General features: G+C 41.9%; 1 protein-coding gene across 8 annotated transcripts in view; it reads left to right on the forward strand.

Annotated features, from left to right (window-relative positions):
* The window catches only part of PRDM10 (PR/SET domain 10), a 96,707-nt gene extending 69,917 nt beyond the window's left edge, over positions 1-26,790 (forward strand). For 7 of the 8 annotated variants that reach the window (XM_038535637.1, XM_038535640.1, XM_038535641.1 and 4 more), the window contains 11 exons: positions 2,800-3,147; positions 4,635-4,790; positions 8,927-9,106; positions 10,019-10,129; positions 11,281-11,481; positions 12,145-12,288; positions 12,691-12,861; positions 14,183-14,323; positions 17,389-17,560; positions 21,569-21,672; positions 23,803-26,790. In XM_038535637.1, coding sequence (XP_038391565.1) covers positions 2,800-3,147; positions 4,635-4,790; positions 8,927-9,106; positions 10,019-10,129; positions 11,281-11,481; positions 12,145-12,288; positions 12,691-12,861; positions 14,183-14,323; positions 17,389-17,560; positions 21,569-21,672; positions 23,803-24,003 — 1,929 coding nt within the window. In that variant the 3' untranslated portion in view covers positions 24,004-26,790. The remainder of the gene's footprint in view (positions 1-2,799; positions 3,148-4,634; positions 4,791-8,926; positions 9,107-10,018; positions 10,130-11,280; positions 11,482-12,144; positions 12,289-12,690; positions 12,862-14,182; positions 14,324-17,388; positions 17,561-21,568; positions 21,673-23,802) is intronic. The other variant, XM_038535642.1, reaches the window with a different exon arrangement.
* The last annotated feature ends 251 nt before the right edge of the window (positions 26,791-27,041 follow it).

A 27,041-nucleotide genomic window follows, 5' to 3' on the forward strand; every position in this document is an offset into this window, starting at 1 on the left:
AAAGCCAACAAACAGGATTTGATTACCTTTTAGTGTCAAGATCAAAATAATATGAAAAGTGATCAAGAATTAATTTCCTTTGGCCACAAATATCAAACTTTAGAAAGAGTACAGGTCTTCGTCTGCAAAAGAATCTGTTGGCTCACAATTTATTTCAGTGTGAGTTGCTTCCCTTGCCACAGATTTCAGCAGCTGGAGCATTTTGGCACCCAGAGCACCTCACGTACCGTGTGGTATGGCGTGCCTGGCTGACGGCAGCTCAAGGATCGGAAGATCCATAGTGGATCCATCTGCTCTGCTTCTGCCACTCTTCATGGCTTCTTCTAGAAATGTGTGCCAGCATCGCTCCGAACTGCAGAGGATTCCTTAGAGTAGAAATGGCCTATCGCTTCTCGGCCTTTTGGCTAAGATCAAGTGGAGTAGAAATGGCCTGCAAGTGGGTCAAGGGGTGGGGACGGGTTCAGCACTTTCACTACCCTGTACTGTGCGGATTACATGAGGATCATGAGATCAGAGAAATATGATCTTCAGGGCTCCATGGGAATTAGAAAGACAACGAGAACAAGGTCTGTGGGCAGAACTAAGAATGCGGAGCCAGCCCAGTGGCTGGTCAGGGATCAGGTGTCTGAGGACACTCATACTAATCAGAAATGACAGAGACTTATTAGCATAATAATCCAAAACAAAACCACATTCTAGATTTGGCACCCACAAAGGTGGCCAGTGGGATCCCCAGTGGGACCAAGATCAAGGATACATTGTGTCCGCCCTGGAAACCTTCTCGAGTTTGGATAAAGGATGTGATTCTTAACACACCAAAAGCACTGTAAATCCTTAATGTCTGAACTTCAGGATAGTATTCATTTATTTGCAATATTTCCATTAAGTTTTAGAAGTAGCCAGAACACTGAGAGCTTTTTTGGAAAATAAGGATTTGTTGAGATAGAGCGAAAAGACTGGGTAACTGCTGAATGGTTTAGTGAAGCGCAGGAAAGCTCTGTGGCTGACGTGAGAGGGGTCTGCGATTAAAGATCTCTGCAGATGCTATAGAAGAGACCTTGAAAGAATTCTTTTGTTTTTTTTTTTTCATATGAAATACATTTCACCAATTCTCGAGCTTTTAATTGAACACTTCCTATGAGCTAAGCTATATTTACAGGAATCTAGATACAAAAGATAAAAGAATATAATGCAGTCCTGAAGCAGCCTCAGTCAACTGGGGAGGACAACACGACTTCTAAAAAGCTCCTCAAGATACATGAGTAGGCAAAGTATCTTTTTTTTTAAAAAAATAATTAATTAATTTTTTGGGCATCTTTCTCGGCCCTGAGAGAGAACGCTGAGGAGGAAGCTTTCTGTCTTATAGTAACTGTGTTCAGAATTTTCACTAAAGAAAACATAATTATTTTGCCTTTTTCTAAATGATTATTTCACATTAAATTTAGTTTAGAACTTGCTTCTTGTAAGTAATTTGAAAGTAAGAGGTTAGGCATGGTTCATTGTGCCTTTTTCATTGCACAGATAATGCATTAAGGTTTCCATTAATCCTTCAATTACTTTTCCCTTATTGTTGCATAAGCATTCAGAGATATATTTTTTGAGGGATTTTTTCCCCTTCTCCTAGCTCTCTAGAGCTTTCCCTCTGGTATTTTGAGGAACTTATGAATGAGCTTTTATTATAGCATAACTAAAATACCGATTCTGCATTCCCTGTGTGAAAGATGATTCTGTTGATCTGCTCTTAGTAGAGCATAAGCTGTATTTTCCAGCAGTAGTGATGAATTTACACTGAATATCCATATTCTCTCACTTGGAGTCCCTATAACAATTGCATGAATTTACAAGATGCCTAATCAGCATTAGCAGTGCAATCTGTGACTGAAAAAAAAAAAGGAAAATTGACTAGTCTAGACAGGGAACAAAGCGATAAGCATAACTTTGTTAGCATGGCCTTTAAATCAGTGGCACTAACTAGCTACACTGGAACTTGACTTCTGTATTTTCTAAGTAGGAAGTGGTCAAATACGCATATTCCATTTATGATGTGTGCTCATATATCTTATCTCGTGAACAAACATGTTCATATAAATCTGTATCCTTCATTTCTTTTTCAAGTTCCTTTTCTTAAATTGAGATATAATTCACCCTTTTGCAGTGATGTTTAGAATATTCCCAAAGTTGTGCAACCATCGCCACTATAATTCCAGAACATTTTCATCATCCTCAAAGAAACCTTGTATCCATTGTCTCCTTCCCCAGCAAGTACTACCCTTCAGTTTTTTTTTTTTTCAGTTTTTTTTATTCTTTTTCTTTTTCTTTTTCTTTTTCTTTTCTTTGCTCAACATTTTAATCAGGCTTTGAATTCTTTGTCTCAAGAACTTCAGCAAGTGACATTTGGCTGACTTGCTCCATCCTCATTCATGCATGTGTGACTTGTCCCACATCGCTTCTTCCAAATCTCCAATTGTTCTACTCAACTATAGGATTTGTTTTATTATACAAATCCTTGATTGGGAATACTTTTTGGTTGTTACTTAAATTCTTTGGGAAGAAAAACAACTTGTACATCCATAAATATTGTTAAGACATAAAAAAGGTTTGTCTTTTCAGGGTGAACTTCTTTGGGGATGGCTTCCTTTTTAATGTCTTCACCAGGAAAATCTTTCAACTGTGTGTTCCCGCATTTAAGTTCTCTGGAAAGTCTGATTGCAGAGATCATCTTCTTTCTCTATACATGTGCGAGCTGCTCACCCACCTTGACTTCCTCGCTAAATAATCGTATTTGTGTGTGTCTTTCAGAATGCAGCTCTTCAGCATCTGTTTATTCGGAAGTCCTTCCGGCCTTTTAAGTGTTTGCAATGTGGGAAGGCTTTCCGTGAGAAGGACAAACTGGACCAACATTTGCGCTTCCACGGGCGGGAGGGGAATTGCCCGCTCACCTGTGATCTCTGTAACAAGGGCTTCATCAGCAGTGCGTCCTTGGAGAGCCACATGAAGCTCCATTCGGACCAGAAGACTTATTCTTGCATTTTTTGCCCAGAATCCTTTGACCGCCTTGATTTGTTGAAGGATCATGTGGCCATTCATATCAATGATGGCTGCTTCACATGCCCAACTTGTAAGAAACGATTCCCAGATTTTATCCAGGTGAGTGTCTATGCCTGAGACCCCTTCTCCCCCGTACACTTTTTTCTTCTTTTGGTAAAAGAAACTTCGATGTTTGGAAAATTGAGACTTGCCTGTCGCCTGCATTTTCATCCCTTCTTTGAGACAACTTTATGGTTGAGAATGCTATTTCTTCAATCAAGCTACTTTTGATAAACAAAAGATTATCACAACCCTTAATTAAATCGGACGTTGGCATTGAAACATTTAAGTTTTATTGCAAGTAACAAATACACAGATCTGATTATCATTTTTACAAAGTCTTTCTTACATCTTTGCCAGTGCCCTCTACTCATAAGATGTAGAGAGCCTGTGGAAGACATACTCCCATTTCCTGGCTCGGAAACATTTTCTCTCTACCACTGTGGTATCCTGTCTTGCTTTACTAAGGTCATGCATTTTGGAAGGAAACAGAGAGAGTTGGTATATAATATACTTTCGTATCAAGCACTGACCTCCTTCCTTGGACTATATTCTGGAGCAAAATAGGTGAGGATAAATTCCAGAATACTTATGATTTCATTTGAACTTCAAGTGATGATACGCTAGGTCTATGCTAGTCAATAAATAATTAAATATAAATATCTAGTAAAAATAGTGTCTCTTAAAAAAAAAAATTTACCCAAACGAAAGGTGATCATAGTTCTGCTAGTGTTGGGGGTCTTGGTAATTTTATCACTTCATACAAACAATTAGAAAAGTGGCTTATGGCAGAATTTAATGGCAAAAGAGACTCAAACAATGAAGCAAAACGTCTTACAGGAATAGTTGGCTACGACTCACTACCCAGCTCTCATTCACAGCTCTCCTTCATGGGGTATTTATGGCTAAGAGAATTCAGAGGCCGTATTCCTTTATTTAAATTATCTAAAAGTACAGGGAATAAGTCCCAACTAAGGCGAAATGATGCTGATATTGTATCATTCTCATAAATACGTAATGCATTTTATATCATCTAATTCATGTCTTTATTCTTAAGAACCTGATTTAATGGAAAGATGTAAAAGGATCAATTACTTAAAAGGGGCTAAATTGCTTCTATGCATGTTGGAGGCAGGAAAAAGTGAGAAAGAATTATTTTTTGTCTTTCTGTAGATAATATTTAGCAGAATTCATCTAAATACAGAGGAACTCTGCTTTTAATCTTAAAAAAAGGAGAGAGAGCAAGAAAGAAAAATGGGCCCCATGCCATCAGGGCTTTGACTGAGCAAGCACTCTTTCTTCCTCTTCTTTAAGTTATATGGCAGGTTAAGATTTATAAGGCTTTCTGGCTACTTGTTCTGTTTCTTTGTGACAGGGGTACTATGTGTGATTGAGGCCAATTATCAATCACATCTGATTGGATTCTAGCGCCAGGTTGATGAAAATCCATGGTAATGCGTTTGGCTCCCTCTAGTGTCGATAAGCCACCGTTTGTCCTTTCCGTCCCTGCCCGTGCCCTCTGACTTTCTCGCGTCTTCGACTGCCAGGTGAAGAAACACGTGCGAAGCTTCCACTCAGAAAAGATCTACCAGTGTACAGAGTGCGACAAGGCCTTCTGCCGTCCTGACAAGCTGCGCCTGCACATGCTCCGACATTCGGACCGCAAGGATTTCCTGTGTTCTACGTGCGGGAAGCAGTTTAAGGTATGAAGGGTTGTACTTGTGGCCGCTGAAGTCAAGTCGGGCTAAAGGACAAATGCCTGGTCATTTCATCAGTTAATCGCCTACCTACAAAGAGCTGAACTTGAGATGCATTTTGTGTCTCGTGTTTGACTTAGTTATCATGATAAAATTCAGGAAAAAAACCTCACCTTAATACTCCCCAAATAATTAATTCTAATTGCCGAATAGAGTAGTAACACATCTCCTTAAAAAAAAAAAAAAATCCGCTCGTACGATGAGTTGAACTAAATTGCTGTTGAGGAATTCCTAAGAGAACAATACATTTATTTACCAAATCAAGAGATTTTTATTGAGCACTTGTTCAGAGCCTGGTAATGAAGCCCTGAAAGTCTCAGGAGTGTCATTTAAGGAGGGTGGAGAATCTGTGGATCACTGAATGGCGTAGGCAACTTTGGGGAATGGTAATGACTCTGAGGATTAAAATAAGACGTCATAAGTAGCAGTAGGCCACCTAGAATCTGGAAGAAGCAAGGGGAACACCCACAGGAGACACCGGAATAAGAGTTAAACAAGTAAATATGAAAATAATAAGGTATACTTCATTGGGAAATCAGATGATTCACACTCAATAAAGAAACACTAGTGAGTCTGATTGTAGGTCATGCTGACATAGAAACTGGAAGAGTCAGAAATGGATGCAGGAAGGAAAAACTAATTTTAAAAAATGCATTATATAGAATGTGGAGATGATAAAGAGAAATAGGAAGTAATTCCCACACTTTAAATTGATGTGGAATATAATCCTGATGGCTTTCAGTACACAGTAGCACAGTGTAGACCTTTGCAGAAAACTCTAATGTGAAAGCTATAAATAGGCCTAGGTTCTTTTTTGCTTCTTTTTTTTAATGGAGATCTTTATTTTTAAAATTTTATTTATTTATTCATGAGAGACAGAGAGAGAGAGAGAGAGAGAGACAGAGACACAGGCAGAGGGAGAAGCAGGCTCCATGCAGGGAGCCTGACATGGGACTTGATCCCGGGTCTCCAGGATCAGGCCCTGGGCTGAAGGTGGCGCTAAACTGCTGAGCCACCCGGCTGCCCCATCTTTTTTGCTTCTTAATTAAAAAACAGCCCCAACAAAGTATCCAAAAGGATCCCTGTCTTATGGTATTTTTTTTTTTAAGATTTTATTTATTCACGAAAGACATACAGAGAGAGGCAGAGACACAGGCAGAGGGAGAAGCAGGCTCCATGCAGGGAGCCCGATGTGAGACTCGATCCCAGGTCTCCAGGATCACACCCTGGGCTGAAGGCGGCGCCAAACCGCTGAGCCACTGGGGCTACCCCCTGTCTTATGGTATTAAGTGGTTGGCTATCCATCCATCCTACCATTTGATTTTTTTTTTTATTATCTCTTTTGTGCCGATATCATTTTAGCACCAGGCATGTGAAAAGCCTTGCTCCTTTCATTTTTTCTTTTACTCTCACCTGATGGATTAGACAGGGTTCAATCAGAGAAGCAAACCCACTGGAGTTATGCAGTAAGAGTTTTTCTTAGGAACGAACTTCATTATAGAAGATGATAGAGAAGCAAGGGTCTGGCAGGAGGAGTTGGAGGATCGGAAGAGAGTCATTAACGTGCCTCTCTGACGCCCGGTCTGGGTGGACAATGGAAAATTAATTACCTGGGAATCTGGGATGCCAGGCACCTCCAGGGGGCTCATGAAAGAGAGCTGGTGCTGTCCAGGAGGAATGTTGCTGCCTGTGGTGGTGGATACAGAGTTGCCCATGGCACCTGCTCTTGGCAAGAGAACTTCTGCTGAGTGGGAGACAGTGAGGGTGAGCAGGGCACCCCTGCATCTGACCCACAGAGCATCACGGCTGCTGCTTCATTTCCACCTCCCGGTCTGGTATGAGTCTCTCTCTTAGCTAAGACTAACTGGGAACCATGCTAGGAAGGGGGTCCATGTAAATGTAGTTAGTTCCTCTTAGCCAAGTTGATGCAGTACAAGAACAAAATGTGTCTACAATTCATTTTTCAGACTCTAATGAGTTATTTTTCCTAGAAAACAAATTTGATGTCCTGTGCCTTCAGAAAAAACCTTTGATTTTAATAGCCCCTTAGATAGATTCCAGAGTGCTTATCACTTCGACATCACAAGGGGTGCCTGGGTGGCTGAGTCAGAAAAACATGTTACTCTGGATCCTGTGGTCATGAGCTGGAGACCCACGTTGGGTGTAGAGATTACTTAAGTGAACAAAAACTTCGAAAAAATGATTACTGCTACTGTAATAGAGAAAGGGAATAAAATTCCAGGAGAAGGATGAACTCTGATTTGGAGTATGGGGAGACCTCATAGGTAGGTGACGGTTGGATTCCAAGGGTGGGAAAGAGTTAGCCTGCTAGAGAAGGGGCAGGAGGAGGAGGGGGAGAGGGTGAAGATGCCCCAGGGGCATTTTAGAGCTGGGCTGCACTAAGGTACCGGTAGTGGGCATGGAGAAGAGGGCCCATAATCAAGACAAACCTTTGAGGGAGAATTGGTAGGACTATGTCTGGGTGATGGGCTGATAGGCGAGGGGGTGGGGGGGTGGCGGGTGTGTGGACAGGTTGGAATTGGACTTTAGCTTGGGAGGCTAGATGTTTGGGAACACTGCAGATCCAGCAGCAGAATGCAGGCAGGAGGAGAGAGTGGGAGCATACTGGATTGGCCTTAGGGCTGTTAGGATGGAAAGGCCTTGCTGAGATTTGGCCTTCAGTATACGCGTCTGTCTCTGTAGGCAGAGCTCCATGCAGTAGTAGTAGTAGTAGTAGTAGCAGTAGTAGTAGTAGCAGTAGTAGTAGAGTGAGTAATAGGTGGCTTTCAGACTTATCTAATGATTCAGTTAAAATAAGTTTGTTCATTTAAAGGGAATGGGTGGGGGGAAGTTAGCAAATACTGATGCTGGGGAAAAAGGAATGCAAGTCTGAGGTGGTGAGTTTTATCACTGTATCTAAAGACAGTCAGGAGAAATTCTGTTATTTAGGGCAGGGCTCATAATCCAGACTTTATTGCAGAGTAGGAGACTATGAAATTCTCTCCTGGGCTTTCTAGGAATGAGATGGGTGGGGGTAGGAGGAAAGAGCGGTTGGGTCCTGTCCACAGCAGCAGAAGAGGGAGGTAGGTGAGGGGTCCTAGCGTTGAACTCTGAACTTTGAGTGGTTCCTGACACTTGGTGGGCACTCAAGAAATGCTTGTTAAATGAATGTGCTGAAAAAAGGCAGTAGTTAAGTAAAAGTCCCTAAAACAAAACTCGGGGAGAACTGTTCTGGTAGGAAGGTTCAAAATCTTTATCAGACCAGTAATATTTTGGGGCACCCGGGTGGCTCAGTGGCTGAGCGTCTGCCTTTGACTCAGGGTGTGATCCCAGGGTCCTGGGATCGAGTCCCCCATCGGGCTCCCTGCATGGAGCCTGCTTCTCCCTCTGCCTGTGTCTCTGCCCCTCTCTCTGTGTCTCTCATGAAAAAATAAATGAAATCTTTTTTAAAAAGACCAATAATAGTTTAATCATATGTCTAAGAGAAGAGAGCCACAATGAAGAGGGGAGCTGGCATTTTTTGAATTTTTTTCCCCTCGGGATTGGCTCTGCTTGACTTCTGTCTCTGTGGACTCATATCAGCACGTATCACTAGATTAAGTCATCAGACTAAGACCTGTGACCTAGGCCGTAGGCTCCACCTACTGTGGGCTCTGTGACTGTTTACAGGCACTTGTAAGTCCATACGATGAGAGATTCTTAAATCCATGTGAGGTTTGGAAGAATATCAGAATGTCTGTTAAAATGCATGGGGACCGAGCATACACGGTGTCGTAAATACAATGTTACCTGTTACTCGTCAATTTGTCTCGTAATTCTCGATTCCAGACTTACTCCGCTATCCTTTGATCTTCTCCGTATACACGTCGATTCTTTCTTCCCCAAAACCAAGGCTCGGTGGAAGGCGCTCCCTGGCTCGTGGGCAGAGTGGCCGTGAACATCCGGCCCCCTAGCCGCTCGGGCGCCTCTTGGTGGGGTCGTGCTTGCGGGCCACTTGTATGGCTTTCTTTAATGCCTTCAACTAAAATCATTCTACCCTCGCTCCCCACTCCCCTGCCTTTTCAAAAATTCTCTCTAAACAGCGAAAGGACAAACTGCGGGAACATATGCAGAGGATGCATAACCCGGAGAGGGAGGCCAAGAAAGCGGACCGCATCAGCCGCTCCAAGACGTTCAAGCCGCGGATCACGTCCACGGACTACGACAGCTTCACGTTCAAGTGCCGCCTGTGCATGATGGGCTTCCGGAGGCGAGGCATGCTGGTCAGTGCCCCAGGCTTCCAGAGCCACCCGCTTCTGCTTACGGTGCTGGCGTTTGTGCAGTGCTGTGTACGGCATCGAGCAGCAGGGTGTCAGTGGCTGGGGAAAAGCCGGGAGCAGGCGATGCCTCCCTGGTTCTCTCCCGTCTCCCTTTGCCCCCCTGGGCCGCCGCTCATTTCGGCTGACCTCTCCGGAGAGGTCTTCTATCACTTTTCATTACTAGTTTTACTTCGCCTGACCCTGCTCAGTCTCTGCTCTTATATTTTATTTCTCTCTTCTCTTCTGTGTTCTGGAACATACTTTCTGGCGGGGTTTCCTTCTCCCCAGTTGCTCCCTGTAAGGCCTCCCTGTCCCAGATACGAAACAGCAATAGAATGAAACCGCTCTACCAAGAAGGGTGTGTGATTTGGGTTAGCAGGCACCTCAGGACAACCAGTTTTCTGCCTTCAGTTCATTTTGACCTTATCACGCTTCTGGCAGAACTAGAGACATAGAGCATTATTTGAAATTTGGAACCTGAGTTTGTGTCTCTCTCATTCAGCGTCCTCAGTAAGGCTAGGGCACTGAATAACGGAAGACAGGTTTGCATCGGGAGAATTCAACCATGACATTCGTGCTAGTGTGATTTCCCACTTTCCATCAGTGGGCCTTTCAGTCAGAGCGTTGATGGAATCCACGGTGACCCAGTTCCCCTTCAGTGGTTTGCTGAATGACTGTTAATCCCTGCCAACAGTGACTGTTAAGTTAAGGCTTGGTGTCGGATGGGCCTGGCAATGCTGGTTCTGGCCTCGTGTCTTACTGTTCTGGGGGATGGCGTCAGAGGATTCCGACTTGTAGCTGTCAAGACCGGAGGCGTTTGGTTTGCTTCTCTTTGTAACGGGCTCTCTTTCTCTCATTTGCTTTTTCCCCCTTTAGGTGAATCACTTATCAAAGAGGCACCCAGACATGAAGATAGAGGAAGTGCCAGAGTTAACTCTACCCATCATAAAGCCCAACCGCGATTACTTCTGTCAGTATTGTGACAAGGTAAGAGGGAAGCCATCCGTGCTGGGATGCCTTTCCGGGAGCCCTGCGAGAACCTACTTGTCTGCGTGTATAAGTATACACTCGGATCTTGGAGTTACTCTCAATAGATGGTTCCCTGTCTCTCACTGGTTTTCCATTCGGATGAGAAAGGGCTAGAAGTGCGGCCTCATTTTAAGCCAAAATGTATCTCCTAAGCATTAGTTGACTTTGTGTTTAACATTTTTTTCTTCTTTCTGTGGTTTTGTTACAAAAGTAGAGGCTTACAAAGAGCTTAGTATAGGAATTTGTTTTAAATTCGTAAGCTCCAAAGTGAAAGCGTCTATCATCCTACTTGTAAAATATATACAGTAGGTTCGGAATTTCAGGAAGATTGAGTAGGATTGAGTAGGATGTGGAAGAGTTTTGAGATGGAAAACTTGTACTATTTCATCCTTATTTTTGTGCAGTTACAAAAAGGCAGATTATATGCGTATTGTTTCATTGTAATGTTGTTTCCTTACATAGTGTAGTCGTGTCCGTTTAAAACTGGGAAACTTTTTAAAACATAGATTCACCATTATAGGTACTAGTCACTATCAGACCTGCCGTCTTGGAGGATTCTTTGGCATGTAGCTCTAGGAAACATTTGAGAGCTTTTGCAGAAAGGCTAAGTGGGATGAACTGGCCTTTGGAACAATTGTTTTTCTGTGACTGTGTATCTACCTCTTAAACTTCAGGGTAAGGGATATTTTTATTATTACTATCTTAGATGTATAAATTCCAGGAGGCTGCCTACCATGTCTATATTATGTCCTTATTTTATATATCCTTCAATATAGCTGATAATATATTTTCTTTTGGGATACATGGATACTTTTTCTCATTTCTTATATGTAACAAAGGAATTGTTAGATAGTTTGCTTTAAAGTAAGAAAGTGGCACCATATATTGCTTAAAAAAAAAGATTTTATTTATTTATTCATGAGAGACACACAGAGAGAGAGGCAGAGACACAAGCAGAGGGAGAAGCAGGCTTCATGCAGGGAGCCCGATGTGGGACTCCATCCTGGGTCCCCAGGATCACACCCTGGGCCAAAGGCAGGCACCAAACTGCTGAGCCACCCAGGGATCCCCTGTATACTGCTTTCACGGCAAAGCATTTGAATTTGCAGGTTTATAAAAGTGCCAGCAAGCGAAAAGCCCATATTCTGAAGAATCATCCAGGGGCTGAGCTCCCACCAAGCATTCGCAAACTTCGTCCAGCTGGCCCTGGAGAACCAGATCCGATGTTGAGCACCCACACCCAACTCACAGGCACAATAGCCACCCCTCCGGTCTGCTGCCCTCACTGCTCCAAACAGTACAGCAGCAAGGTATGGGAAGGGCTTTGACTGCGTCTGAATCAAGGTCATTATTTAAGGAATCTCTTAAGGGAAGGTGATGATTGGCTTCTTCAGAATGGATGGGAGTCTACTGGAAGTGTTTTCCCAGTTCAGCTGGCTAAGAAGCCGCTTCCTGAGAATAGGGATTATAAATCCAGAATGAGAAGAGAATATGTGGCATTTCCCCAGAGTTAGCATATCTCATACATAATGTGAGCGCTTGACTGGTCTCCTTGTCCCTTGGTCTACTGAAGGTCTCACATTGGAATATTTAACATTCATGAGCTCAGGTTTACAGAAGCACTACGTAGGAACTTACATGATAGATCTTGAAAAAAGGGTCATTCTTGGTTGTGGGGGGAGCTTGTGATTGATTGCTACAGGTATTGATGGGATTAGGGGATGCAGTGAGATGTGCTGTCCTTACCTGACAGGGTGGGGTCGCATGGGTGTTCAGTTTCTTTTCAGCCTCTTCCTTTTCCTCTTGCAAAGCCTGTGTTGCTTTGGGAGGATCAGGCCCAGAGTCAGCACCACACCTTATTTTTTTGAGGCAAAACTTGAAAGACCTTAGGGATCTTTGCAGGGTTTGCAATTGAGAATGATTGCAAATAACTAACTCCAGTAGTGATTCTTCGTTTTGCCATACTTTTTCAGACCAAGATGGTACAGCACATTCGAAAGAAGCATCCAGAGTATGCCCAGCTCCCTAACACCTTACATCCACCCCTGACAACAGCTGTGATCAGTGCTACCCCGGCTGTGTTAACCACAGACAGTGCTACCGGGGAGACCGTGGTGGTAAGTGTGTGAACTGGTAAGAGCACCTCATCCCCTTCAGTGCCTGTCACAGCTTCCAATACCAAAGCCATGTCCATCTCGCTATATAATTGGCTGCAAAGGTAGCCCATTGTCCCTCACTCTGCTACCCAGGGCCTTAGGCTTATGTTTGGGTCTCCTAGTTGTCCCTTCGCAAAGTTCTCCGTAGAAGGCATAGCAGGAAATGTCCAACGCTGCTCCTGGGCTGCTAGACTGTCGGACCTCTTAGGTAACTCCCATCGGGCCTGATATAGACAGGTAGATATGGATCTGTAGGTAATCTTCCACCATCTTCTCACCTTTGGAGTTTTCCAATCTGAGTTCGGGGCTAATTTGTACCAGCAGTGGTGTTGACAGCTAATGTATTTTTTGTGACTTTTCTAGACAACAGACCTCCTAACCCAAGCCATGACAGAACTGTCCCAGACCTTAACAACAGATTACCGGACATCGCAGGGGGACTACCAGAGAATTCAGTATATCCCTGTATCACAGTCTACGTCCGGCCTTCAGCAGCCTCAGCACATACAGCTTCAAGTGGTGCAAGTGGCTCCGGTACACATCCTCCTCTTTACCTTCACAAATGTTGTATCATCACTAGCCAATATGGTGGTGGGCAGTGCGGGCGGTGGGGGGGGGGCGGTCAACAGAAATTCCCAGTTCTCACAGCTAGAGCTGGGCCCCACGTAATGTGCTTCGGCGTGTTAAGTTCTGAGTCTGAGGCATTTGTAAAACTCTCCCAGCCCCCCGGCCGCATAGGGCTCTGGACTTAGTGTAAGAGATTTCTGTCAGTAGCGGCCTAGAGGTTTCAGGCTGCCGGGTATATACTGTCATCCTGTGCTACCACAGGATAGATTACGTGAACTCTTTCTGAGCCTCTTCTGAATCCCTGGGCACCAAAGTTGACCACTTGGTGGGGGACCAGTTTGCGAAGTCCCTACTTGGGCATCGAATGCCTGAGAGGTATGGGAGGTTGTGAGGAATAATTGCGAGTTTTGAGTAGTAGGCAGTACAAGGTACAGTTATTGGCACAGGGGTACGACCGCGCTCCTTCTACCAGATAATTGGTAGCTCATTCTCACTGATTAGGGAGCTTGTCCTCACTGATTAGGGAGCTAAAAGAAGGAATCTTCCCAGAACTATTGTTTCATTTAATTATGCTGAGGAAGTGTGCTCAAGGCACAGATGATCAAACCTGTTGCTTTGAAGTAATTTGGCCTGAAAACGTAGGAAAATAGGAGAATTTAGGACTAATACCAGAGTGGGAAGTGAGGAGTTGCTACTGTGATTGACTGTTTCTTATCTTGTTTTTCTTATAAGACAGTTCTTAACTTCAGGCTTTGGAGGAACCTGTGAATCCCTGAAGTAGCCTGTAAGGTGTGCTGTATATGTACATTGTTCTGGAAAAAGGGACTATATGTTAGCCAGACTTTTCAGAGATGTCTGGGATACATAAAAAGGTTGGGGGCCACTGTTCTAGCAGGTCAGTCGTGACAAGCTGAAAGCAAATTCTCTTCATTGGTCTCTTAACCTTTCAAGGATAAGGTATTAAATTTAATTGAAACTTAAGGGGAAAAGGGCTTTTGATTCCCAAGAGCTTCTCATTCAGCTCATGACGAGGAGGTGTATTCCATTTAGCTCCTTCTCTTCCAGAATTAAATAGCATTAGGCTTATGTTTTCATAAGCATAACTTTTAAAACTATCTTCTCTTCTAATGTCTGCCAGCTTGGCTTAGGCGTGGGCTCTCTGGGAGCGAAGCCCTGGATGTGAAGTTCCGACGGCTCCTCTGCTGTGATATGGTTTCAAATGAACCTTTTCTCTGGAAGGAGTTCCCTTCCCCTTAATCAGTATGCACTTGGTCTCCCCGCCCTCCAGGCCACTTCCCCACACCAGTCTCAGCAGTCCACCGTGGACGTTGGCCAGCTCCACGACCCTCAGACCTACACCCAGCATGCCATCCAGGTGCAGCACATCCAGGTCACGGAGCCTACTTCCTCCACACCGTCGTCATCCCAGGTATGTTCTCCGACCCCTCACCCAGGGCTGTGTGGTCCTGGGGACCCTGGGAATGTTAATAAGAATGAAGACATGTTATCTCCAGACCTAGTCCCCTTGACTGTTGAAATGATACCATTCATTTTGGTGCCTTAATTAAAGATCCTATCTTTGGTTCCAGTTTTTGTATTGACATTATGGACACACTTGCATGAAGTGATTAGCTTCCCCTATGCAACGGGAGCCCTGTGACCTTGTATCCTAGGGACAACATCAGCCTTTGCTTCTTGTTCTAAGTGACTGTCTGATAGTATGCAGTTGCTAAGTTGTTCCTTGAATTTTGGGACAGTGACTTTGTGTTTGTATGTTTGTATGTTTGTGACAGTGACGGTGTTTGTATGATATAGAGTCTGTTACTGAGATAGCAAAGCTACATCCATTCAAAAAATGTTTATTAAAGTCTTTCCTTTTGCATAAAACTTTTCTAGGTCTTGGCCTCAAGGAGCTTGGAGTCTAGTAGGGATATAACATTATATATATAGAAGTAAACAGGATATGACATGAAGGTATCTGAACCAGAAAGGACGCATGTAGACCCACCTCTGATATTCACAGGCTTCAGGAGAAGAGTATACATGAAAGCCTGCGTGCCATGTGTCTAGGTGGTGAAAGCTTTAAATCAAGCTAAACTGTTCAATAAAATATATTCTTTGCAACTATATGGATGAAGCTATAGGCTATTATGCTAAGTGAAATAAATCAGTCAGAGAAAGATATTGTATGATCTCACTTATACATGGAATTTAAGAAACCGAACAACCAACCAAAGGGGAAAAAAAAAAGAGAGGGGAAAACCAAGAAACACTCTTTTTAAAAAAGATTTTGTTTACTTATTTGAGAGAGAGGGAGAGAGCAAGCGTAAGTGGGCAGAGGGGCAGAGGGAGAGGGAGACAGACAGGGAAAGAGAGAGGGAGAAGCAGACTCCCCGCTGAGAGTGGAACCCCGATGCGGGGCTTGATCCCAGGGTCCCAAGGTCATGACCTGAGCTAAAATCAGATGCTTAGCTGACTGAGCCACCCAGGTGTCCCCAGACTCTTTACCTACAGAGAACAAACTGATGGTCACCAGAGGGGAGGTGGGAGGTGCTGGGGAGATGGGTGAAATAGGTGATGGGAAGTGAGGACGGCACTTGTGATGAGCACTGGGTGTTGTATGGAAGTGATGAAACACTATATTGTACGCCTGCAACTAAGATTACACTGTATGCTAACTATACTGGGATTTATGTTTATTATGTATGTATTTATTTATTTAAATATTTTATTTATTTATTTTAGAGATTGAGTGGGGGGTGGGGGAAGAGAGTGCAAGCAGCGGGGAGGGAGAGGGACAAGCAGATTTTCTTTGTGCAGAGCCAGGGAGCCCGACACTGGGCTCGATCCCACGACCCTGAGATCATGACCTGAGCTGAAATCAAGAGTCAGATGCTTAACCGACTGAGCCACCCAGGTGCCCCCACTAACTGGAACTTAAATAAAAACTTAAAAAAAAATGTATATTCTATCTTCCTACTTGACACATACTTTTTCATGATAACAAAATTGAAAAGTACATGCAAACTAACAACTGATGCTAAATCACACGGATAGTGCCAATTTGAAATTACTTGCCTTTCTGCCAGATGCATGGGTGACACTGGCAGCTTCCCGGTGGAGGTGGGAAGAAGCAGGAGAAAGGCTTTCTCCCTCCCTTGCTGACTCTGTGCCCTTCAGATTGCTGTGGAAATCCATCGGAGAAACATGCCCTTTCTCTGCTTCCTGCTTCCTGGGGGGCATTGGAGATGGGAGGCTGCTTAGCATCTGATGGCCCCTCCCCTCCCTCTACTGTGAACTTGAGCAGCTTGAGGTTTCTGACACTTGTCCCAGTCCCAGACAGTCGCCTGTATCCACAAAGGGCCCATCTTCCCCACCCCCGCTGGCATCACACAAAGGAACCCTAGGCTGGAGGGACTACTTCGCAGAATGTGGTGGCACAGGGACAACCTTCCCTAAGACTGGGAAGGCTCCCCGTTTCTTCTCACCCAGCCTCCACCCTGCACATCATGGGGCTTTCTGTATAACCACATGTCTCAGCCTTTTCCCCATCCTTGCAAAGTTGATCCCATGGCCACCCCCTTGGTCCCATGTGCCCAAATACCATCAGAGGAGCCCACAGCCACAAGATAGGACCCCATAGGGTGACAGACCCAGGGAAGAGACTTGTTACAGGTCCTGGAAGTGTGTGCAGGGCCATTTCCACAGGGAATGGAGGACTCTGGTTCCCAAGTGTCATTTAGAAGGGGACACATATTCCAGGTCCATGGTCTAAGGGTGATGTGGGTATTTAGATAAGTTATGAGTGTTCAGAAAAGGGAACGATTATGTTTAGCAAGGAACCAAGGATATTTCTGCGGAAGTGGTGTCTGAATTAGGTCCTGAAGGAGGGGTATGATTTTGACATGGTAGTTGGGGAAGGCATTATGATCTGAATGTGCGCTCATTGTGAATAAAGCCACAAAGGTGGGAAACCAGTATATTTATGGAAACCCTTTAGGTTACTAACAGGAAATGATGTCTAGGAGAAAGGTTGGAAAGGTAGTTGGAGCTGGAGTTGGAGGGCCTGAATGGCAAACGGATTTCCCAGTGTACTCAATGGAAATTGTGATGTTTGAGTTCAACTTCAGTTTGTGTTATAGATTCGCTTTATGACACAGGCAAGTTCTTTAGCTTCTCCGTTTTTCAGATTTTATGTAATGAAGATAATTATTTTTGTGTTCATTTATCTTTCTAATAAGCTTAGTGAAATTAATTTTTTGGATATTCTTGTAGATAATCCCTCGAAAACTAATTGGGATTTGATAGTTATGATTGCCTTTCATTAATCCTATTCTTATTTAAAGTATTATTTTAGCAGTGATACTTGCAGTATTATAATTCATGTTAGCCAGATTTCTTTTCTTCAGTTATTTGTGAGACTTAACTATATTGGAAGTCATTCATTTTCTACTCTTGCTTTCTCTCTCTCTCTCTCTCTCTCTCTCTCTCTAGGTAGCTGGGCAGCCCTTGAGTCCTGCCTCCCAGCAGTCCCAACAAGGGCTCAGCCCTTCCCATATACAGGGCGGCTCCTCTACGCCAGGCCAGACTCTTCAGCAGCAGCAGCAAGGTTCCTCTGTACAACACACCTATCTACCCAATGCTTGGAATTCATTCCGTGGCTACTGTAAGTAAGAAGCAGGCAGAGTGCTGTAGCTCGTGGGTGGGGAACCTACAGCTATGGGTCATAACTTTATCAGCTTTAGAATAAATTTTCTGAATTAAAGGATCATTGGCCATTTTTTTACACTCCATAGTGCATGTCCTTGAATGAGATTCATGACCAAATTCAAGGCAGCATTCTGATCTCAAAGAGCCACCCAATTCAGAGATATCAGGAATACTGCCAGAGGAAGTGTAGGCAAATGAATTAAATAGCAGAATAAATGGATCTAGGGTATGCTGATGGTGGTGATTCATCTCTTTCATCAACATTTATTGGATGTCTTTGTATCAGTGGATGTGCTAGACCCTTGGTATATAAAAAATTAATATTGACATTCATATCAGTGACACCACCCAGTAATGTTAGCCAGCTTTCATTAAGCTCTCACTAAGTGCCAGGAATGATTCTAAACCACATATATGTTGCATTCAGTATTCACAGCAACCTATAAGTACAATTGTTATTTGCACTTTCAGATAGGGAAATTCAGACACAGAGACACTTGCCCAAGGAACACAGCTAGTACCTAGAGGATTGGAACCCAGGCAGAGTTTACACTCCCCCCACTGTGTGGCCTCTCCTTATAAGATAGTCTTTGGCTCAGGGAGATCATTATCTAGTAGGGGGAGATGTATGAGTAGATGTCTTTCAAAACCCTGAAATTATTACTACAGAAGCAGCAAAAGGCTGGCTGCGAAAGTCCTAATAGCTAATGGTTTTGGTGAGGATGGCAGCCTCAGATATGAGCCGGGAAGTATGTCTTTATGAGTGAAAGTCTGGAATAGAGGAACAGCTAGACCTCGATAGTAGCAACTAGGAGCATTAGGGGCTGAGAAGTTAGGGAGGCCAGTGTTGGTCCTCCTCTTATTGATTTCTTTCTTTAAATCTGTCTCCATTGTCCTTGGTCTTTGGATATGTTCTGTAGATTTGGTATGGAATCAGGCTCAAACTCTACCTGGTTATTTTTACAATCTATCCTCTTAAATATTGGTGGTCACAATGAGAGCTGAGTCTTGTTTGTAGCCAAGGAAAGACTCCTGCTCATGGTGAATACCAGGAGAAGCCTGGTAAGTAGACGTTTATACTACATTTAATTCCTGTGAAAGAAATGTGGAATGATGCAAATAGCTGTGGTAATAATAGAATGAGCTAGCATTCTAACCTGAGGAAACGATTCTGGAATTGACATTTTTTTATTAGGGAAAACATTTAAGATACACAGAGGTAGAATAGTATAATGAATGCCTTTTATACCCATTATCCAACTTTGGTTTTCAACTCAGGGCCAATCTTGTCTCATTTGTACCCCCATCATTCTTTCCCAGTCCCCCAATTATATAATAATCCATATGATTTCATCTGTAAATATTTTTTAAAAGATTTTATTTATTTATTTAGAGCACAAGTGTGTATGGGGCTGCAGAGAGAGAATCTTAAGCAGATTCCACCCCGATGCAGGGCTCAATCTCTGAGATCATGACCTGAGCCAAAACCAAGAGTCCCATGCTCAATTGACTGGGCCACCTAGATGCCCACAAAATATTTCTTAAAATGCAACCACAGTACTGTTATCAAACTTGAAAATAAATGACAGTAATTTTTTAATACTCATCAAATATCCACTGTTCGCATTTCTGTGATTGTCTCACAATTTTTTTTTTTTTTTGATGGTTGGTTTGTTCAAATTGAGTCCCCAGTAAGGCTCCTACATTGCAATTGGTTATGTCTTATGAGGGTTTTGTTTTTTTTTTAATTTTTATTTATTTATTCATGATAGACATAGAGAGAGGCAGAGACACAGGTAGAGGGAGAAGCAGGCTCCACGTGGGGAGCCCGACGCGGGACTCGATCCCAGGACTCCAGGATCGTGCCCTGGGCCAAAGGCAGGCTCCGACCCACTGAGCCACCCAGGGATCCCCAGATTTTATTTTTTTAAGTAATCTTGACACCCAGTGTGGGGCTTGAACTCATGCCCCCAATATCAAGATTCACATGCTCCACCAACTGAGCCAGCCAGGCAGCTTTTGTTGTTATTTTTGAATGTATGTCTTCTCTGTCTTTTAAGTTACAATTTATGTGTTGAAGAAACTGGGTCATTTATTCTTTAGAATTTCTCATGTTTTAGATTTTGCTGTTGTCATCTCTATGTTATCATTTAAGATTTTTCTCCTGTCCTTTTTATTCACTGTAGATTGGAGGTTGATCAAATTGACGTTCAGTTTTTTCCACCAAAATACTTCTAACTGGTGGTGTGTACTTCTGTCAGGAGGCACATAATGTTTGGTTGTCTGTCATTTCCCTTTGCTCCACTGTTTCATTAGGGATCACAAAGTTGTCATGTTCTGATTCTATCATCCTTTACTCACTTATCAGCTAGAAGATGTCGTCGTCATCGTCTTCTTCTTCTTTTTTAAGATTTTATTGTTAAGTGATCTCTAGACTCAATATGGGGCTAGAACTCACAACCCCAAAATCAAGAGTTGAGCACTCCACCAAAGTGCCCCTAGAAAACTTTTGTAAAGAAAAATTTTTATCTTAACTGACAGGTTACTCTGAGGCACAGTTTGCACAGGAAAGGAAGGATAAATGCTTTATATATCTAGTTCATATCTTTTATTTACCAGTTTTCAAAATAATGAGTTCTTTCTTAGTATTATCCCAGGTGAGCAGTGAGGGATATATGTGTGTGTCTTAGTATCATTTTATTCTCATATATTTCAACACAGTAGATGTGTTTCAAACTACTGAAGTTGTTACCCTTATTAATGCTCAGATTATCCCATTGTTGGCCAATGGGAACATCCTCAGATTGGCCCCTGTGTCTTTTCTGCATGACCCCATAGTCTCTTATAGCATCTTGCATGCTGGTGTGATCCCATTTCATCTAGGTCATTGACCTAGGCTCAACTTATAACATTTCCTACACCAGCACTGGAATCGGACAAAAGCCAGAAACTTTGGTTCCTTTAAGAGGAAAATATTATATAAAAACCATCAACTGCACACTAGGGTGAACTTTGTTTTTAATTTGTTTTAATAACACTGGTGGTGAAATAAACTTCAAGTTAGATTAAGTTGTGATTAGTAGGCAATAGTGTGTGCATACATTTGCCAGTGATTCAAATCTGGATGTAAAAGATAAAAATATTAAGCTAACAGGTAAACCTTTGTAACTTATTTCAAGGTTTTAAAAAAATTATTGAATATTTGTCTTATGGATATTTAGAAGCCACATTTGGGGGAGATGCATTGATTGTTTCTGATATTTTATAACTCTCTGCTAACTTCCTCTGATCATTCTTTATCAGAGTATCAAGATCATATCATGATAAGACTTTTACATGTCAAGAAATCATGTCATGACAAGACTCTTACAGCAAGCAAATCTATGGAAAATTTCTCAGTGAGGAATGTGACAGGGCAGCCCCGGTGGCCCAGCCGTTTAGCACTGCCTTCAGCCTAGGGTGTGATCCTGGAGACCCGGGATCAAGTCCCATGTCAGGCTCCCTGCATGGAGCCTGTTTCTCCCTCTGCCTGTGTCTCTGCCTCTCTCTCTCTCTGTGTGTCTGTCATGACTAAATAAATAAAATCTTAAAAAAAAAAATACATGGATAATTTATTAAAAAAAAAAAAAAGGAAATGTGACCACTGGTTAGGTATTTGTTTCTACAACTTGTATTAGAATCTGAGACCAGGGATCCCTGGGTGGCGCAGCGGTTTGGCGCCTGCCTTTGGCCCAGGGCCCGATCCTGGAGACCCGGGATCGAATCCCACATCGGGCTCCCGGTGCATGGAGCCTGCTTCTCCCTCTGCCTGTGTCTCTGCCTCTCTCTCTCTGTGACTATCATAAATAAATAAAAATTAAAAAAATATATATAAAAAATAAAAAATAAAAAAAAAAAAAAAAAAAAAAAAAAAAAAAAAAAAGAATCTGAGACCACTTAAGTATGAATATTTTCTGTTTTTCAGCATCAGAGATTCAAATGATGACCCTTCCTCCAGGTCAGTTTGTGATTACAGACAGTGGTGTGGCCACTCCTGTCACCTCTGGCCAAGTAAAGGCAGTTACACCGGTAAGTGATCTGCTCGGGAGGGCTTTCCTGTCCATTGTACCCTCTGTTTTCTGCTCCTCAGTTTTCCTTATCTGAGTTAGAAGTACATCCTGTGTATTCCCATAACTCCTTATGGAGCTGTATTATAATTAATTATTATAGTTTATTTTAATTACTGATTTACTGTCTATCTTTTCCTAGCAGACAATGAATTCCTTGAAAGCTGGGTCTTAGTCTTTTTTTTTTTTTTTTTTGGGGGGGGGGGTCTTAGTCTTTATCTCTTTATTCTCAGTGCCTTGCTCAGGAGGCTGGACTATAACAAATGGTCGATAAATACCTGTGCAATTAGTAACTATAATGAACCTCCTAGATCCAAATATGTACCAATTCATAATTGATCACCTTTTTTATGTGCTTTGTGGAAAGTATTCATGACTATTGGTCCTCAGCTGGATTGGGAGAGAATAATTGAATGAATATGTTACAGAGCTCTTTTAAGCTATTTTAAACGTTCAACCCTCCTCCCCTGCAGAACATTGCCGTGAATTATCTTGTTATATTTAGATTAGGCAGGTCAATTTTAGTTGTACCTGCTACCTCTGTTTTTATCTTCACTGGTTTGTTCTGGTCTGCCTCTAAGTAATTAGAAAACAGAGTATCTTAAGTTTAAATTATGAAACATACTCCTAAGTGACTAGGGATATTGGGATGTTCCCAGGGGAAGACTATTTCCCAAGAAGTCTCAAAGAGTAGCAGGGTAGTCTAGTGGCTTCAAAACCTGATTTTTCCCTTTGAAAGCATACTGAGAGCTTAGCCATTTCTTAGCACACAAACTCACATTAATTAGACTATGGAGAGATATGTAAATCCAGGGTAACACTATTATCAGTGAAGACAATACCTAATGTAAAATGGAATAGTCTCGTTGGCATAATCAGTGAAATTTTTACTCCTGGTGGGACCCACTGACTCTTTACCTTTTTTTGGCCAGGAATTCATTTGAGAACCTGATTACAGTCAAGGACATTCCCCTCCCCCTGCCACAACACACACACACACACACACACACACACACGCACACACGCACACACAAATTTAATGTACATTTTCCAGGGTTCATAGAATCTCTAGCCCACCTGTGACTACCTAGTTGTTCATGGACAGTAGGCTGAGAACCAGCCCCCTCCTCCTAGAAAAAGACCCACATGGAAAACTAAATCATAATCCGAGATTGAATGAGTATGGACTCAGAGCACATGGCCCTAGATACATCAAATGGGTATTTGGCTATGGCTTTTTCTCTGGACAGAGCTTGGAAGGCACAGGGCTTTCCTCTGTGACTTCTCTTTTCTTAGCCTATACAGCAAACCAATCACCTAGTCAATGGACACATTCTTTCTTTAAAAATGTTAACTTAAGGAAATAGCTACTCCAAGTCTGTGAAGTCTTCATGATCAGAGGAAAAATAATGACAATGCATCTTTTCATAAAGCTAAATTGATTCAGTGTCAGGGACTTTATTCTAAGATTGTACTCTTCTTATACTTTTGAGTGTTAAAATTTCTCTCATTTGAGAGTATCATCCTAAAATCTACTCTACTTGGCAAAATAAAATTTGGGGATACTTATTATTACTTTTAATTTGCTGATCTGTGAGACTCTGAAGTCTAGGAACCACTGACCTTGACTACCTGACTTGGGAGTCTTTCTGCCTTTTTATGGGAACTTTTTTTTTTTTTTTAATGGGAACTTTAAATATCTCTTCTGTGTTCTATTTTGTATTACTCTTAAATATTAATTGACAGACAGCAATCTTATTTTAAGAATTTCTAAATTCTTAGGATCAGTACAATAGCTCATGTTTCCTTTGCCACATAGATTACTATTATAATGCAAATTTCTGTACATGAAGGTCTTCGCTATATTATTTGGTAGAACACCTAAGGCAGTCCCTTAAATTACCTTTGTAGTCTATTACTGTGACTGATCCATCCCCTCTAAAGTACTTACATAAAACATCTCACAAAGGTGCCTATTTTGGTGTCATGTTATAACATTTCCTTTCCTATTACTTTTTATCTCCACCAAGAGCGTCCCCCTCCCCCATGTTAGACTTCAGATTTCTAAAGATCTTTTCCCCCCCCCCCCCAGGGTCATTATGTGTTATCAGAAAGTCAACCAGAATTGGAAGAAAAGCAAGCTTCTGCTCTCTCAGCAGGAGTCCAGGTTCCGGCAGCTTCACACAGTGACTTGGACCCCCAGACCACCAGCCAACAACAGCCCACACAGTACATCATTACAACCACCACCAATGGGAATGGGAGCAGTGAAGTGCATATCACTAAACCTTAACTTCTTCTACCCTTGAGCTTGAATCCAGCGGTCACATCATGTCTTTTCTCATCCATAAGTCCGAAAGCTTCCAATACTTGGAACTCTTTTTTAAGATTTATCATTCACTCAAGAATTTGGAAACCACAGTTTTGACACTCTACACACACTTGGGCTTCTTTTATTAACGTCGTCTTTACCAAATTGACTCTAGGAGCTTCTGCCATGGAATGGAGATCTTTCAGGGGAAAGTGGATTTCAAGGTGGAGAAATTTCACCTTGTTACCTGAGTTGGTTTTTTTTTTTTTTTTTTAACACATTGATAGGCCTTACTTTTCCTTTGTGGAAATATTAAGTGGTGTATCACGTTTGTACCAAAGGTGGAGAAAGGATGTGCCAAGTCCATGGCCACTGGACCGCTTCATTCCAAGCCATGGCACCAAAGGAGAGGGGCATTTTATTCTGTCAGAACTGCTTCATCTACTGAGTTTGCATTTTCAGTAATTTAACAAAGGGAGCCTATTGAATATAATAATAAAGATGATGAAATAGAGGCTTGATAGTGATGTTCTGAAGGAAAAACTGTCGTCTAGATTTTTCTTATTGCTGATTTAAAACAACAACAACTTGCCTCTTTGGGAAAAACTATTGTTGGGCTACTATTGGTAGTGCTTTGCACAGATGCTGGCCTTCAGCCACTTAGACCAGAACCTCCTGGTCTGAGAGATCTTACTTTATTACTCCACAGTGGTAGACTCCCTGTAAGAGAAAAGGTTTGTTTGATGTCAGCAGATTTTAAACTCCTACACAAAAATTTTGCCTCCCCTTCTCTGGTTGTGGTGTATTAAAAAGGAGGTATTTGAAATCTCGATACCAAGAAAAATTACTCAGATAATTACATATCTATAAAGTGAAAAGCACTGAAACCTTGTCCTGCCTTGCAGGATCCATTTACCATTCATTGGTAAAGGATAAGTTCCTTGCTCTTATCAGGTGTACATTCAACTCTCACATCATCCAGTGTATTTTAGTACTTCTTATGCTGTCTTAAAATGAACATTCTTTAAGGTTAGGTGGAAAGGTGGCCCTCATTTTTTTTTTTTTAACATTTTTAACTTATACATATTGTAACTCATCTGGACCTTTTGGAAAGATGACCAACTTCACACTTAGGGGAAAAATTAAAATGTGGGGACCATTTGTATGTCAAGGTAATTATAATGGATGTGGGAGAAATCCAATCTTTATGCATCTTACACTGTCATTTGGGAGGGGAAAAAAATCTGCCTCAGTGACAGTTTTTCTTGTATGTGTTCCTGTTTGCTGTCTTGTTGGCTATGAATTCAACGGGGGGAAAAGTTTCCCTCCTTTTTACTCTGCATTCCAATTGTACACATAAATCATCACAGAAATCAGTACGTATTTTAGCAACTTTTTATGACATACCAACACATTTTTAGAATAATTATCATGTGATAGAACTTATCACTCCTGAACAGAAAGACCTAACTTCTATTTCAAATGAAGTTAACTAATGTATTTTATTTACATTTCTGGGTTAAAACTGGTTCTATAAACTAAAGTATAATAGCTTCTTTATAGTACAGATACCTTTTTGAAAAGGAAATGATTCTGTTGAAATAACTGAACTAATATGTAGATTTTGCACTTTATTTCTGAGACCTCATTCATTTAGTTATCCCTGAAAATTTGGGCCCTAAAAGAACTTGAGAAAGTTACTTGGGAAACGTGTAGACCCTAGGGATTGGACTCTATCTTTGGTAACAAAGATGTCACGTTGATGTTTTCAATAGAAAATATTGAACCTGAGTCACAAAGCAGAGACTCTGGATCCCAACGTCCTACAATGTAACGATTGTAAATATTCTCGTGTCCAGTCTAGACGGACTTGCTAGACGAAGAATATTAGACTTTGCTAAAGGTCCAGTTTTAATTTTCACACCTTAAATCTGGCCCTTTTGGGTCCTTCTTAATTTGAACCAGCAAAGTACCCCCCCCTTCCTCAGGAGTAACTTACTGATGAAAAGAGAAAACTATCACTGAACGGAATGTTCATTTCATGCCAGTTATTTCAAGTTGTAAAATACACAGACGGAAATGGTTTGAAAGGACCTCTTTGTTTTTTTTTCCCCATTTAAGTTTTTTTTTTCCTTTTTCTCTTTTTGTACTTATGTGGAATAGGCAAAGGATCTAAAACTAATTTGTATGTTATCAACCAGAGATGCAGGTGGCAGTCAAGCCAAACTACACTTCTTTAAGATTAGGTATTCTCCACGTTCATTCCAAGTTAATAGATTTTTCAAAAGGACTTGGATTTGAAGAGATGGTTGGTTATGAGCCATCTGTAGACCAATATGGAAAAAAAATGTATGTAGCCAATGTTTATATTGTGGCCTCTCTTAGGACATATCGGCACGCTAGACTTCAATCAGTGCAGTGTGAAAATTTTGGAATAGGTTACATACAGATTTTACATTTTTATTGTTTGATTTGTGTCCGCATAAATAGCCATTTCATCATGTAAAATTCCTATTGTTCTGGAAAAACCTATTATTTTGATCTTCTTGAGTTGTTTTCTGATTTGGAATTATCCTTTCAAAAAACTCTCAAGATATCTAGGGCTAAAAAGCACTTCATGAGATGCTAAGGCTGACCCGCAGGTTGAAAATATTGACCCTATCCTGTTATTTAAATGTGAACATTTATTGTACATTCAGTGAGTTATAGTGTTAATAGTCTTGTGCTACTCAGCAGGTGTAAAAATTAATAAATATTTTTTTTAATAAACATCTTCCTTGTTTGTATCGTGAAGCTACAAGAACTACTGAGATTGTTAGTTTTTTTAAAAAGGATTTTTATTTATTTGAGAGAGAGAAAGAGCGATTGCTGGAGGGGGAGGGACAGAGGGAAAGAGTCTCAAACTGACTCCTGGAGGACCAGAGAGCCTGGTAGGGCTCAATCTCACAGCCTTGAGATCGACCTGAGCTGAAATCAAGAGTTGTGGCTTAACCGACTAAACCACGCAGGCACCCCTCCCG

Source organism: Canis lupus, chromosome 5 (genome assembly GCF_011100685.1).
Source record: "Canis lupus familiaris isolate Mischka breed German Shepherd chromosome 5, alternate assembly UU_Cfam_GSD_1.0, whole genome shotgun sequence".
Lineage (NCBI taxonomy): Eukaryota > Metazoa > Chordata > Mammalia > Carnivora > Canidae > Canis > Canis lupus.